The 13,352-nt window shown below is 41.3% G+C and overlaps 1 protein-coding gene across 1 annotated transcript in view; it reads left to right on the top strand.

Annotated features, from left to right (window-relative positions):
- Positions 1-4,981, top strand: part of LOC311134484 (semaphorin-4B-like) — a 66,713-nt gene extending 61,732 nt beyond the window's left edge. Inside the window, exons 11-15 of the mRNA XM_084168171.1 lie at positions 365-575; positions 687-802; positions 1,173-1,330; positions 1,699-1,790; positions 2,080-4,981. Of these exons, the coding sequence (XP_084024297.1) occupies positions 365-575; positions 687-802; positions 1,173-1,330; positions 1,699-1,790; positions 2,080-2,855 (1,353 nt within the window). The 3' untranslated portion in view covers positions 2,856-4,981. The remainder of the gene's footprint in view (positions 1-364; positions 576-686; positions 803-1,172; positions 1,331-1,698; positions 1,791-2,079) is intronic.
- The last annotated feature ends 8,371 nt before the right edge of the window (positions 4,982-13,352 follow it).

Raw genomic sequence — 13,352 nt, 5'->3', positions numbered from 1 at the left:
ACCACTGGTATAAGTAACCTGCAGGAGGCTAAACTAAGCCAACCATGTGTTTGCAGATCGGATGTGTTCTAGCCTGCCTCTCAGTCACATCACCAATCTGGACTGAACATCAGTGATTAAGCAGCTATCTGTCTCTCTGCTGTCACTAGCAGACCTCTTCCCAGAAGGCCTGATGTTATCAAAGCTGCTGCTGCTACGGCTGCTTTCATTTCCTGGCAGACTTATCACGGACACATCAAATCAAATAATCAACTGAAGGATACAAACACATATTGATGAGGATAGGCAGGGGGAGTAGTAAGCTTGTGTAGTGTGTATTGTTGCCCAGTGTGTGCTTATGAGACTCCCTGTGTTCCCTGTACAGTGCATCACTAATGCAGTCCGGGAGCAGGGCATCCCCTCCTCTCTGCATATGCCTGACAAGGTACTGAACTTCGTCAAGGACCACTTCCTGATGGACAGTGTGATCCGCAGCCAGCCCCTCCTGCTGAAACGCAGCATCCGCTACACCCAGATAGCTGTCCAACGGGTCCAGGCCATCCACAAACACTACAATGTGCTCTTCATTGGAACAGGTACTGTAAACAGGCTCAGTCGACATAACTTATCCCCTTTCCTGTTCTGTATGAGAGGCAGAGCTATAGCATACATTAACCATCCACTGCTCTATCATATGTCTCTGGCAGATGACGGGAGACTCCACAAAGCCATTAATGTCAACAACAAGATGCACATCATTGAAGAGATGGTGCTTTTCACTGACCCCCAGCCTGTACAACACATTGAACTGGATTCTGAAAAGGTACAGTACAGAGCAGGAAATCAGTTTATTTCTGGAGCATGTCCTCATAGTGGGAGTAATAATGAGCTCACTAAATGTCAGCACTGGCAGCTTAGGGGTCCCATGAGCCGTGAAGAGAGCCAGAGCCTAAAGGGGAGCTCAGCTCACGTTCATTGAGATAATTGCATGCAACTTCCTCTCAGGGGAACTGAAAGAAATTAGGTCCTGTGTTACTCTATATTGTTGCTCAGTTTGTTCCTCCAGCATTGGGTTCGTCGAGGGTACGGTGTTGATATTGTGTTAAAGAGAGGTAACTGTCTGTGAATATGTGACCCAGATACCTATTCCTCCCTGGCCCCTGACTGACTGTCTGGTGGTCTCTCCTCTACAGGACCTGCTGTTTGTGTCCTCCTACTCTGGCCTGGTGGAGGTCCCTGTGGCGAACTGCTCCAACTACCAGAGCTGTGGAGAGTGTGTCCTGTCCAGAGACCCTTACTGTGCCTGGGAAGGGAGGCAGTGTCTGAATGTCAGGCTGGCTCCACCAGATAGGTATGTTTGCCCCAGACCACCAGCCTCCATACATTACATTTCCATGGTCCACTCATGGACATGTAGGTGTTGCTCATCAAAGAGATACTAGCCTTGTATTAGCATGATACCAGATAATGGTATAAACTAGTTAGATGCTAAGCTCTCATAATGACTGATAACTTTTCGGAACATTAGAGCACACCAAAGAAAAAGTGACAATACAGCACAATGCTCAATACTGTCTGCTTACAGTACATGCTGTATGTGCAGACTCCCACTGTAGTCTGTTAAGACCTGCTATGTGTAGATTGATGGTGTCAGTTAGAGGTTCTGAGCAGTTCTGAGACACCCATTTGTCTGATTTACCATTGTGTCTGTGTTCTCAGCCACTGGCAGCAGGACGTGGACGAGGCAGACACATCCGTTATCTGCAATAAGACACAGCCCAGCCCTCGCTTTGCTAAACCCCCACCCACACGTAAGTACTGTACCACACCATTAGTTCCTGCTGGACTAAATCCTCTCAGCTCTAAACTGTACCACTGTGCTCTACTCTGGGACTGCTGCAAACGCCACATTTACATTTTGATGAACATTTTATTCCAATGTTCCCTACCATGATTATCAATTCCAAGCTAATTTAATTTGTTCATTCTCATCACAGTCCTACTCAGATACCACACTGATATAATAATGCAGTTTTTTTTATCTACCTGAGATGGACTTGCTTTCACAAATGAAAAAGCCCTTTCTCTTGTTGTCCGCAGGGATGTCTTCATGCCAGGTGATAATGATCCCAGCCAACATGTTCAAAGTGCTGCCCTGTAAGCTGCGCTCCAACCTGGCTGAGAGGAGGTGGGAGTACAGTGAGAGTGCAGGTCACTTCCTGTACCCAAGTCCTGAGGGAGGTCTAGTGGTGGTGGCCCAGGCTGACAGACAGGAGACCTATGAGTGCTGGTCAGTAGAGGAGGGCTTCAGGCAACTCCTGGCCAACTACTGTGTGAGGGGAGAGGCCAGGAAGGAGAGCACCACCCTCATTGGCCGTTCACACACCCCTCTGGTCTCACAGGAGGAGCCAATCATCCTACCTGGAGAGACCCGCTCCCCACAGATCAACACCAAGACCTACTGGAATGAGCTCATTGTAGTGTGTGCCCTGTTGGGCTTTTCCCTGGTGGTCTTTTCCCTGTTTGCGGTCTACAGGAACCACGACCGCATGAAGTCCATGCTAAAGGAGGGTGAGTGCCCCAACATGCAGCAGAAGAAACCCAGGATAGTGGTGAATCCGGCAGAAAACTTGCCTCTGAATGGCAACAGCACAGTGCCAGCGTCTGTGTCAGACCACAAGGGTTACCAGACCCTCAATGACAACTACATCTGCAGCACACCGCCGCACGAGTGCTCGTCACCAGACAACAGCAAGAGCTTCTCGGAGTCCGAAAAGAGGCCTCTGAACTTGAAGGAGAGCACTGTAGAGATCTCGCCCATCTGCCCGCGGCCTCGGGTGAGACTGGGCTCAGAGATCAAAGACTCCATTGTGTGAGGACGGCTTTGATAAACTTGAGCAGGAGATAAAACCCTAATGTGGAGTGACTAACTATTAGCCGTAAGGAAAGAGGGACTTAAAATAAAATAAAAACACAAAAGGAAGGAACACTGAAAAACGTTAACTTCTTTGCAGAGGGACATTTCATTACACTGCTTTTGCACTTTTGTTTTTTTTATTTAGTCCCTGTGGTCAGTTCTTTTCCTTATTGTCACTCCTCTTTCTCTGGTGCACCTGAAGCACAATGAAGAGGAAGCTGATACAGATTGCCTTCAGACTACTGAAACTGTGGAATGATGCTTATGGTGGACATTGGACACATACAGCTGATATTGTCCTTCTTAACAGTTTTTATATGTTGTTTTTATGCATTGCCACTCAGTCCGTCCAAATGTTCTGTTGGCCTTGCGTTGAAAGTAGAGAGATACTCTGTGGGTCCACAGCTGACCCTTAACTCTCCCACCTACATCCACAGTTAGTGTGCGCTTAGCCCTGCACTGAGACATTCGACAGACTCAGTGCATGGAGGATAGTAGAATAACAAACAACCTCTAATTCAAACACTATAGTAAGTAGATCATTAGGCCTTTCACTGATGACTTAGTTATAACAGCAGTCTAAGAGCTATTAATTCAAAGTAGTTTAAACTGTGGATAGACCTCAATGCAGCATAACCAGACAGACATTAGAATGGAATCCACTGGTCAAGAGAGGGCTGAACATCCCAGAGAGACATGGAGAGGAACCAATGAGGAAGGAATTAAAGAGGTAGGGACCAACTGGCATGAGGTGTGGAAAAAGAGCACACAACAGAATAACAGAATACTGGAGAGGTGTTATTGTCGAGGTCCTCTGCTCTGCTCCACCAGGAATTTACAGGATTAAGTCAAGACTTGAATGACTAACATGTCTTGTGATGGAGGATAGAGAAAAAACAACACTATCCCCTCAAATGGAGAGTGGTGTGTACATCCCAAGGAATTGGAGGATATGGTGCCTAAATTGTGTTCGATTGACATTCATTGGGTTGAAGTGTACCCCTGACATTGGGGAAGACCCTAGACCAGGTATTAACATATTATTCATTATGGAGCCGACAGACTATGCAAAGCACATAATGTAAAGTGGGGTGCAAGGTCACACCAAAAGAGAATCTCATCTTGAGACTGTGCAGGCGCATATAGTGGCTTGCCAAAGTTTTCACCCCCCTTGGCATTTTTCCTATTTTGTTGCCTTACAACCTGGAATTAAAATGGATTTTTGGGGGGGTTGTATCATTTGATTTACACAACATGCCTACCACTTTGAAGATGCAAAATATTTTTTGTGAAACAAACAAGAAATAAGACAAAAGAAAAGAAAACTTGAGCGTGCATAACTATTCACCCCCCCAAAGTCAATACTTTGTAGAGCCACCTTTTGCAGCAATTAAAGCTGCAAGTCTCTTGGGGTATGTCTCTATAAGCTTGGCACATCTAGCCACTGGGATTTTTTCCCATTCTTCAAGGCAAAACTGATCCAGCTCCTTCAAGTTAGATGGGTTCCGCTGGTGTAAAGCAATCTTTAAGTCATACCACAGATTCTCAATTGGATTGAGGTCTGGGCTTTGACTAGGCCATTCCAAGACATTTAAATGTTTCCCCTTAAACCACTCGTGTGTTGCTTTAGCAGTATACTTAGGGTCATTGTCCTGCTGGAAGGTGAACCTCTGTTCCAGTCTCAAATGTCTGGAAGACTGAAACAGGTTTCCCTCAAGAATTTCCCTGTATTTAGCGCCATCCATCATTCCTTCAATTCTGACCAGTTTCCCAGTCCCTGCCGATGAAAAACATCCCCACAGCATGATGCTGCCACCACCATGCTTCACTGTGGGGATGGTGTTCTTGGGCTGATGAGAGGTGTTGGGTTTGCGCCAGACATAGCGTTTTCCTTGATGGCCAAAAAGCTCAATTTTATTCTCATTTGACCAGAGTACCTTCTTCCATATGTTTGGGGAGTCTCCCACATGGCTTTTGGCGAACACCAAACGTGTTTGCTTATTTTTTCTTTAAGCAATGGCTTTTTTCTGGCCACTCTTCTGTAAAGCCCAGCTCTGTGGAGTGAATGGCTTAAAGTGGTCCTATGGACAGATAGCTCAGCTGGTAGAGCACGGCGCTTGTAACGCCAAGGTAGTGGGTTCGATCCCCGGGACCACCCATACACAAAAATGTATGCACGCATGACTGTAAGTCGCTTTGGATAAAAGCGTCTGCTAAATGGCATATATATATATATATATAGATACTCCAATCTCCGCTGTGGAGTTTTGCAGCTCCTTCAGGGTTATCTTTGGTCTCTTTGTTGCCTCTCTGATTAATGCCCTCCTTGCCTGGTCCGTGAGTTTTGGTGGGCGGCCCTCTCTTGGCACGTTTGTTGTGGTGCCATATTCTTTCCATTTTTTAATAATGGATTTAATGGTGCTCCGTGGGATGTTCAAAGTTTCTGATATTTTTTTATAACCCAACCCTGATGTGTACTTCTCCACAACTTTGTCCCTGAGCTGTTTGGAGAGCTGCTTGGTCTTCATGGTGCCGCTTTTTTGGTGGTGCCCCTTGCTTAGTGGTGTTACAGACTCTGGGGCCTTTCAGAACAGGTGTATATATACTGAGATCATGTGACACTTAGATTGCACACAGGTGGACTTTATTTAACTAATTATGTGACTTCTGAAGGTAATTGGTTGCATCAGATCTTATTTAGGGGCTTCATAGCAAAGGGGGTGAATACATATGCACGGACCACTTTTCCGTTATTTTTTTTTTTGAATTTTTTGAAATAAGTTATATTTTTTATTTCACTTCACCAATTTGGACTATTTTGTGTATGTCCATTACATGAAATCCAAATAAAAATCAATTTAAATTACAGGTTGTAATGCAACAAAATAGGACAAACACCAAGGGAGATGAATACTTTTGCAAGGCACTGTAGGTGTCCGCACAATCTTGATTACTGAGATTCAGAGGCATTATACTCACATACAATTTAGTATGCAAAAGATTTTGAGCCCTTTCTGTGTCCGAAGCAGGGGATGAGAGAGAGGCTATCACTAGGCCTGGAGTTGTTGTAGCTAGGCTGAGGTTCTGGTATAAAATGGTTGCTGACTAGTTCAGAGTTTGTCAGTCAGAAACTGATTCCATCGATCCAAATTCAGTCACATCAGACACCGAGTTAAAGTGGGCTGAGACTGTATGAAAACCTGTTCACCACGTTGCTTAGATAGCTCTTTCCCTGTGATTCAGAGGCTAGTAGACAGCAGAGGTTAGAAGAACCACCTGTAGAGTGTGGCAACACAACAGAGTCAGCCAGTGGAGTATGGTGCTGTTGGTGTTGATGATTGTGACTCACACCCAGAGGAAACCATGCTCTGTGTTCATTTATGTTGTGCCAAAATGTGTATTCTGTTTTCATCCTTTCCAACACAACTGTCATGTCAAATCAATGTCTTATGTTTAATGGGCCTGACTAATTCTGCATGTATCAAACAGTATGTATCAAACCATTCATAACGTAGCCATTCAGTGTATATGAAAGCTGCCATTGTTACCAACATCACCTCTGGTTTAATGACACTAATGACTGTAAACTGGGTTTTACTAACATGGAGCCAAGGCTATCACAGCAGTTATGGACCAGTCAATGGAGGAATGGCTTTTAAAAACAAAAATAAACAGATATTGTGAAAGGATGGAACCTGCAGAAATATTCATCCAAAAGCAAGGGCTTTCATTGAGGCATTACCTAATAACAGGTATACGTTTTCAGCTGTTCATGATTGGAAAGATATAATAATTCTAAAGGTACAATTTAAGAATATAGATTTCATATTCCAAAGATGTAGCTATGTCAGTGCAAAATTATGGTAAACTCTTGCAACATTGCGTTGTGTGAATGTAGTGATACAATTATTCCAAAACTATTTCTAAGTAAAACAATGTTGTCTTATTTAAGTTTATTGACATTTGTACAAGGGCCTTACAATTTCACAATTTTTGACAAAGTAGCTGTGAAAAAAGCATACTGCTAAAGGACTGCCATGGTGGCTGAGTGTATATAATGTACATTTGTATTGTAGTTGAGTGGACTAGTGAAAGTTGTATCATTGTGATCAAAGTGCAGAACCAGCAAACATCTCGACTCAGAATGCGTTGTTTTTGCACAGGATGTTGGAAAGCCTTAGTTTGGAACACAGATGGGGGTTTTGTTGAGAATTATGTATTACATATTCAACTCATTTTTTTCATGCCTTCAAGCTAAATTCAGGAATCAAGAGTTGTGCCTCTTGGGGTTCTAAAATGTGTACGCCTGACCTTGTGATATTACTCAATCACATGGACAACCAGGTAGCAGCAGCATCACCTGCATGATAGGTGCGACAGAATAGACTGTAGAACTGTACTGGGCATACCCAACAATGATATTAAAACACTTATGATCAGTATCTGTACAAATAATTCTGTTAGAATGGCTTCAACCTCAGTCACCTTGTATTTCTGTGTTGACACTATTGCAAACCATTGTTTTTGACTATACATTTTGAATTATAGTCTCAACCTGTACAGAAATATCATACTAGTAATGTCTATACAACTCTTGTGAGCTCCATCAGGATTTCAAAGACTCCAGTTGTAACAAACAATTGAGGGGAAGAATTTGAAATGCTGTCTTTACAACTGAATTTCAAATGTATGATTTGTATTTTGTTACAAACATTGCAAGAAGAAATGGCAGCTTGGATCTGTTGAGTAAAGTGGTTGTTATCTAAAATCTAAACAATAATACATTAGCAGAACTCAGAACAAAATCAACCTGAATATCTACCATAATAGGCTCAGACATGCAGCATACAAATCTATTTTGTTTGATCACTGCTCCAAATTGATATATACTTGCATAAGGTTTTTGAGACTGTAGTAATAAGCTTCTACTGAGTTGCAGTAAGGAACCTCTTTCAGTTGAAGAACCACTTCAGTCAAGCCTTCTATTTGTGACAGTGCACCAGGTTTCTCTGACTCGTGTCAAATTGTCTTGTAAGTTTGTATGTAAAAATGTTTTGTAAATTGAGCTGCCAATGTAAAAAGCTGTTGTGAACTGTATTTTTTGTATTGTACATCACTACTGTTTCAGTTGTTTTTGTTGTTCTGTACATAAAAGCACCTTATTTTAATTTTTCAAATAAAGATAAATGGTTACATTTAGTTTCCTATATGGTTAATGAACTCTAAAGTTATAATGCATAATAGAATAACCTCAATGTAGAAAGAATAAGAATCTAGGACACAAATGGTGTTTGTCACATTGGTCTTAAAGGTCCAATGCAGCTGTTTTTTATCTCAATATCAAATCATTTCTGGGTAACAATTAAGTACCTTACTGTGATTGTTTTCAATTAAAATGGCCAAAATGAAACAAAAATAGCTTCTTAGCAAAGAGCAATTACTCAAGCAAGAATTTATCTAGGACTGTCTGGGAGTGGTCTGAGTGGGGAGGGGAAAACGTAAAACTAGCTGTTATTGGCAGAGAGTTTTGGAACTCTTTCTTATTGGTCTATTAAATAATGCACTGTATGGTGATGTCACCAGGGCTGCATTCAGTATGTGTTTACGTTCTGGAACATTCAATTGAACGGAAACGGTGCTGTACTGAACGACCAGTTGAAAACTTGGGAGGGGTTGGTGTGTAGGTTGAGGAACGCTGTCAGCATGGCCACTGCCCTTTAAATACGTCACTTATTGCTTCAAGCCACACCTCGCCACAACCATCAGACGGGAGCAAACGTACCTCAAAGCATGTTAAAGAACGTACAAGAACATTTTGGGGAAACATGTCATTCAGTACAAACCGTTCTGCAACATAGCAAATGTTTAAGCGAACTGAATGCACCTCTGGCAGGCCAAAACTCCATCTCCCCCTTAAACAGGCTGAAATTTCAGGTGGTCTTTTCAAACATCTCTTGCACTATTAGAGCATTTTCACAATTTCACAGTATTATTCCAACCTCATAGTGTGGAAATATACACTGAGTGTACAAAACATTAGGAACACCTGCTCTTTACATCTCTTATTGATGTCACTTGTTAAATCCACTTCAATCAGGGTAGATGAAGGGGAGGAGACAGGTTAAAGAAGGATTCTTAAGCCTTGAGACATGGATTGTGTGTGTGCCATTCAGAGGGTGAATGGGCAAGACAAAATATTTAAGTTCCTTTGAAGGGGTATGGTAGTAGGTGCCAGGCGCACCGGTTTGAGTGTGTCAAGAACTGCAACACTGCTGCCTAAAGGACTTCCAGCCAATTTGAGACAACTGTGGGAAGCATTGGAATCAACATGGGCCAGCATCCCTGTGGAACGCTTTTGACACCATGTAGAGTCAATGTCCTGAGGAATTGAGGCTGTTCTGAGGGCAAAGGGGGGTGCAACTCAATATTAGGAAGGTGTTCCTAATGTTTTGTACACTCAGGTTATATAAAACACAGGAATGTCACATTTTTGACTGCACTGGGCCTTTAAGCACTTGTTTGTAAAGCAAGCACCCATCAAACGAATTATATAATATAAAGGGTCAGTCATTGCTAAATGGATCCAGATCTTGGTGTAGCAGACTAGTTCCAGACTTGCCTGATTCTGCTATTACATTATCAATGTGTGGCCACAATATTATTATTAATATTTTTTTTATCCAGTTGGATAAACACTCCAAACAGCCTACCCGACCGCTCGGAGGCGTCTCCATGGTCCTAAAGCACACCGTTGCCCTGTTTTGAATCACATTCCAATGATAAAACTGGGGGGGACAAAAATGCAATTTCAGAATGTGTGTGTGTGGGGGGGGGGGACCCCTGACTTTCACCACCCTGTGAAGTTCATCATAACTTATTTCATCTGTAGCCTAATAAAGTGCATGCTTTCCCGACTAGTCGTAGTGGGAGGATCACACAACGTCATCGCGTGACTCCAAGTTTACTTTGTTATGATGGTTACTTTATCAATATTTGCGTATAGAAGTGTTTCCACAGTCATTTATCACATAATTAATTGTACTGACTCAGAAAGATCCCACCATGTCGAACAAACAAATGATCCGTCGGCATTTATACAATTGTACCGAAACTTCCTATTTCCATCACAGCTGTCTTAATTTTTAAAAAATATGGTATGATTTTACTCACATAAAAACTGTGGATGGAAACGTGGTTAGTGACTGTGTTCTCTGTCAACACATTAGTCACATTAAGGCGGAGAACAGTGTTTGCTGACGCATTCTACCAGACTCATATAAAAACATCTGTGAAGAACAGCGAAGAACATGTTCAGACTTTATTTGAGCCTAATTCTTGCATTGTCATGTAAAACAAATAGGCCAATAATTTAGTTCGGTATTTTTTGTAGAGCTGTTTCTGTCACAATAGTGAAGGCATGGAACTGTAGTATGGCTAGGGATATCACATGGTAGGGTGGAGTTAATTACCGTATGCACACAGTGCAACAATGGCAGGCAGGCAAGTATTCTTGATAAAGAGTGCAGTCCACACCTGAAAGGACAATAGATAAAGAGTCTACTTTAGTGTAATAAGCTAGGTTTCCATCCTATTGGAGACAGATTTTCATGCGAATATTCTCAAATCCGCATAAAGAGAAGTTGCGCATTTTCCCACCAGTGGTGTGTTTCCACCTAAAATACTTGTTGATTAAAAAAAAAATCTGTGAGTGATGATGTAGTGCACATGAATGTAATTGTTCGTTTACGTTTTCATGTATCGAATATAAATCTAAAGTTCAATGATGGATATTCTAAAGTTCAATGTGTTTCCATCGCATTTTCAACTCTAGCCAACAGCTTGCAGATACAGTGTGGGTAGGCTAGTCTACATTATGAGATTATTATGGATAAGAGTGAGAATATTTGTATTTGTCAAACGGCAGTCAAGCATCGATCATCATGTCACCAGAATCAGACCCTCGATATTTATTGGAAAGGAGCTTCAACATCACCATGCACTTCACCACCCTGCGAAGTTCATCATACGTTATTTCATCTGTAGCCTAATAAATTGCATTGTTTCCAGAGTGGTAGTAGTGGGAGGACCACACACCATATCATCGCGTGACTCCAAGTTTACTTTGATATGATGGTTAGTTATATCAAGATTTACGCATAAAGGAGTTTCCACCGTCATTTCTCGCGTAATTAATTTTACCAACACAAAAAGATACCATGTCCAACGACCAAATTATGACGGCATTCATACAATTGGACCGAAACTTCTTGTTTCCATCACAGCTGTAGCAAAACTGTTTTTATATGGGATGACTTTACTTTCACAAAAAGTGTGGATGGAAACGTGGTTATAGGTAGGATCCTTGCCATATCCTACCAATGGATAAAAAAAAGAATCTTCCCGACTGTGCAAATGCATCATATAGCCTACTATTTATACAACGGGTTACCAACATATTAAAATAAGGATTGACATATTTTCATTAAAAACGTTATTTTTATGAATTGATTCATACTATTTCATCCTTTCACAAGATATAGTCCTGACACAAATCTAGGGTTGCTACCGAAGCCGACTGGTCGTTCCTTCTATCCTTCGGTTGCCAGAGACACGACCCAGTCCTTCAGTCTTTTTGTTCTATATCTATGGACGCGACCCAGTCGTTCGTTCTAAATGTTCCATTGCCATACTGGCTGGCAACGTTATCCATTGCTTGCTAGCTAGCCAACTACAGCTAATTTACAGTCACGTCAAAAAGTGCAGCCAGAATAACAGCAAAGTAGCTGCATTTGCATTTGTTCAAGCTGTTTACTAGTGACAATTATTTGGAAACATACATAACAATGAGCTAATGAGGCGCGATTTCGTCTGGCAAAGAAAATGTGCTCACTTGTTCAGAGGAACTAGCCAACAACACAGCTAACACAATAACTTCAAACTGAAGCTGGAAAGACTGCAAACTATCTGCACTCCGTTTTGTTTCACATTTTTTCAATTGACATTTCATTGTATATATCCATAAAAATTATGCCAGCTGATTCATGATTTTGACTGGCTGAGAAATGCTGCCTGCCTGTCTGTCTCATCCAGACTGCCAACATGTTCATTACTATTGGACAGCTGGAGATCTAATTTGAATATTGAAACAATGTTGCAAATGTAGGAGAGACTGACAACAAGGTTTATACAAATGCTGTTGAAAACTAAATGTTAGTTTAAAAGAAATGTGAGATAATGTCTGGATGCGTTTTATAGTGGAGATCAAGTTTATAAATTGCCTGGCTGGGCTGATGAGACAATGGATTGCGCAGTCAGCTGGAACAGAGTAAATAGGCATTTTAATGTCATAGATTTAGCCGGTGGTTATGGAGGACTAAAAGTGCCACAATTAAATAAATAAATACACCATTAAATAATTACTTAAATGTGTCATTAATTAATTAAAATTAGAATTAAATACATAAATGTGTAATTAAATGTATCATTAATTAATTCAAATACCGATTCATTTTATGTAAAATACATATATAATTATTTCACTATTTACATTTACATTTCATGATCCTGCATTGCAGTGATTCATGAATTACTTAAAACTGTCAAACTGACCCATCAAAGTCAGTGGGCGGGGCTAACGCGAATCTAGTCTGATCCATTGCTTTGGTCTGAAGTAGAGTAGGCCAACCTGGATAGAGACAATGGAGGATCTCCGTGAACTTTCCAGGGAGTTGGTTAGAGACATTTTAAACTTAGCAGAGGATGTAGAAGCAGGACCTGCTGACATTATCCGGAATTGATTTGTCTTGGCTTGATGCAGAGGGTAACCAATCAGGCGTTAGGTTCCGCCTACCAACTTTTGATGGGTCAGTTTGACAGTTTTAAGTAATTCAGGAAGCACTCCAACGCAGGACCATGAAATGTAAATGTAAATAGTGAAATTATTATATATGTATTTTACATAAAATGAATCGGTATTTGAATTAATTAATGACACATTTAATAACACATTTATGTATTTAATTCTAATTTTAATTAATTAATGACACATTTAAGTAATTATTTAATGGTGTATTTATTTATTTAATTGTGGCACTTTTAGTCCTCCATAGGTGGTAACTTGTGGAATTGCCACTGCTGGAATGCGGTTTTAACCAATCATCATTCAGGATTAGAACCACCCATTCTATAAAAGGTTACAATTCATCATAGACAAGTTTCCCACTAGTAATTGCCAGTTGGAGGGGCGTTTAATTGGATTTTCCCCAGTCGTATATGGTAACTTCCCACTTGGTTATGAACGCAAAACAACGCAACGCAAGTATGGTATGCTTGCGCAGTCTCGCCCATTTTGAGCCAGCTGAGCCAATCAGTGGCCTTTTGATTGTACGGTAGTGAATAGAGTTCATAATTAGCATGGGAAAAGTATTACCGCCTCCTCTTCTCACCTCTGGCAAGT

This window comes from Coregonus lavaretus (genome assembly GCF_964263955.1).
Source record: "Coregonus lavaretus genome assembly, chromosome: 9".
NCBI classification, from domain to species: Eukaryota; Metazoa; Chordata; class Actinopteri; order Salmoniformes; family Salmonidae; genus Coregonus; species Coregonus lavaretus.
Note: the sequence above shows the minus strand (reverse complement) of the source record. Positions and strands in the feature narration are given on the sequence as shown.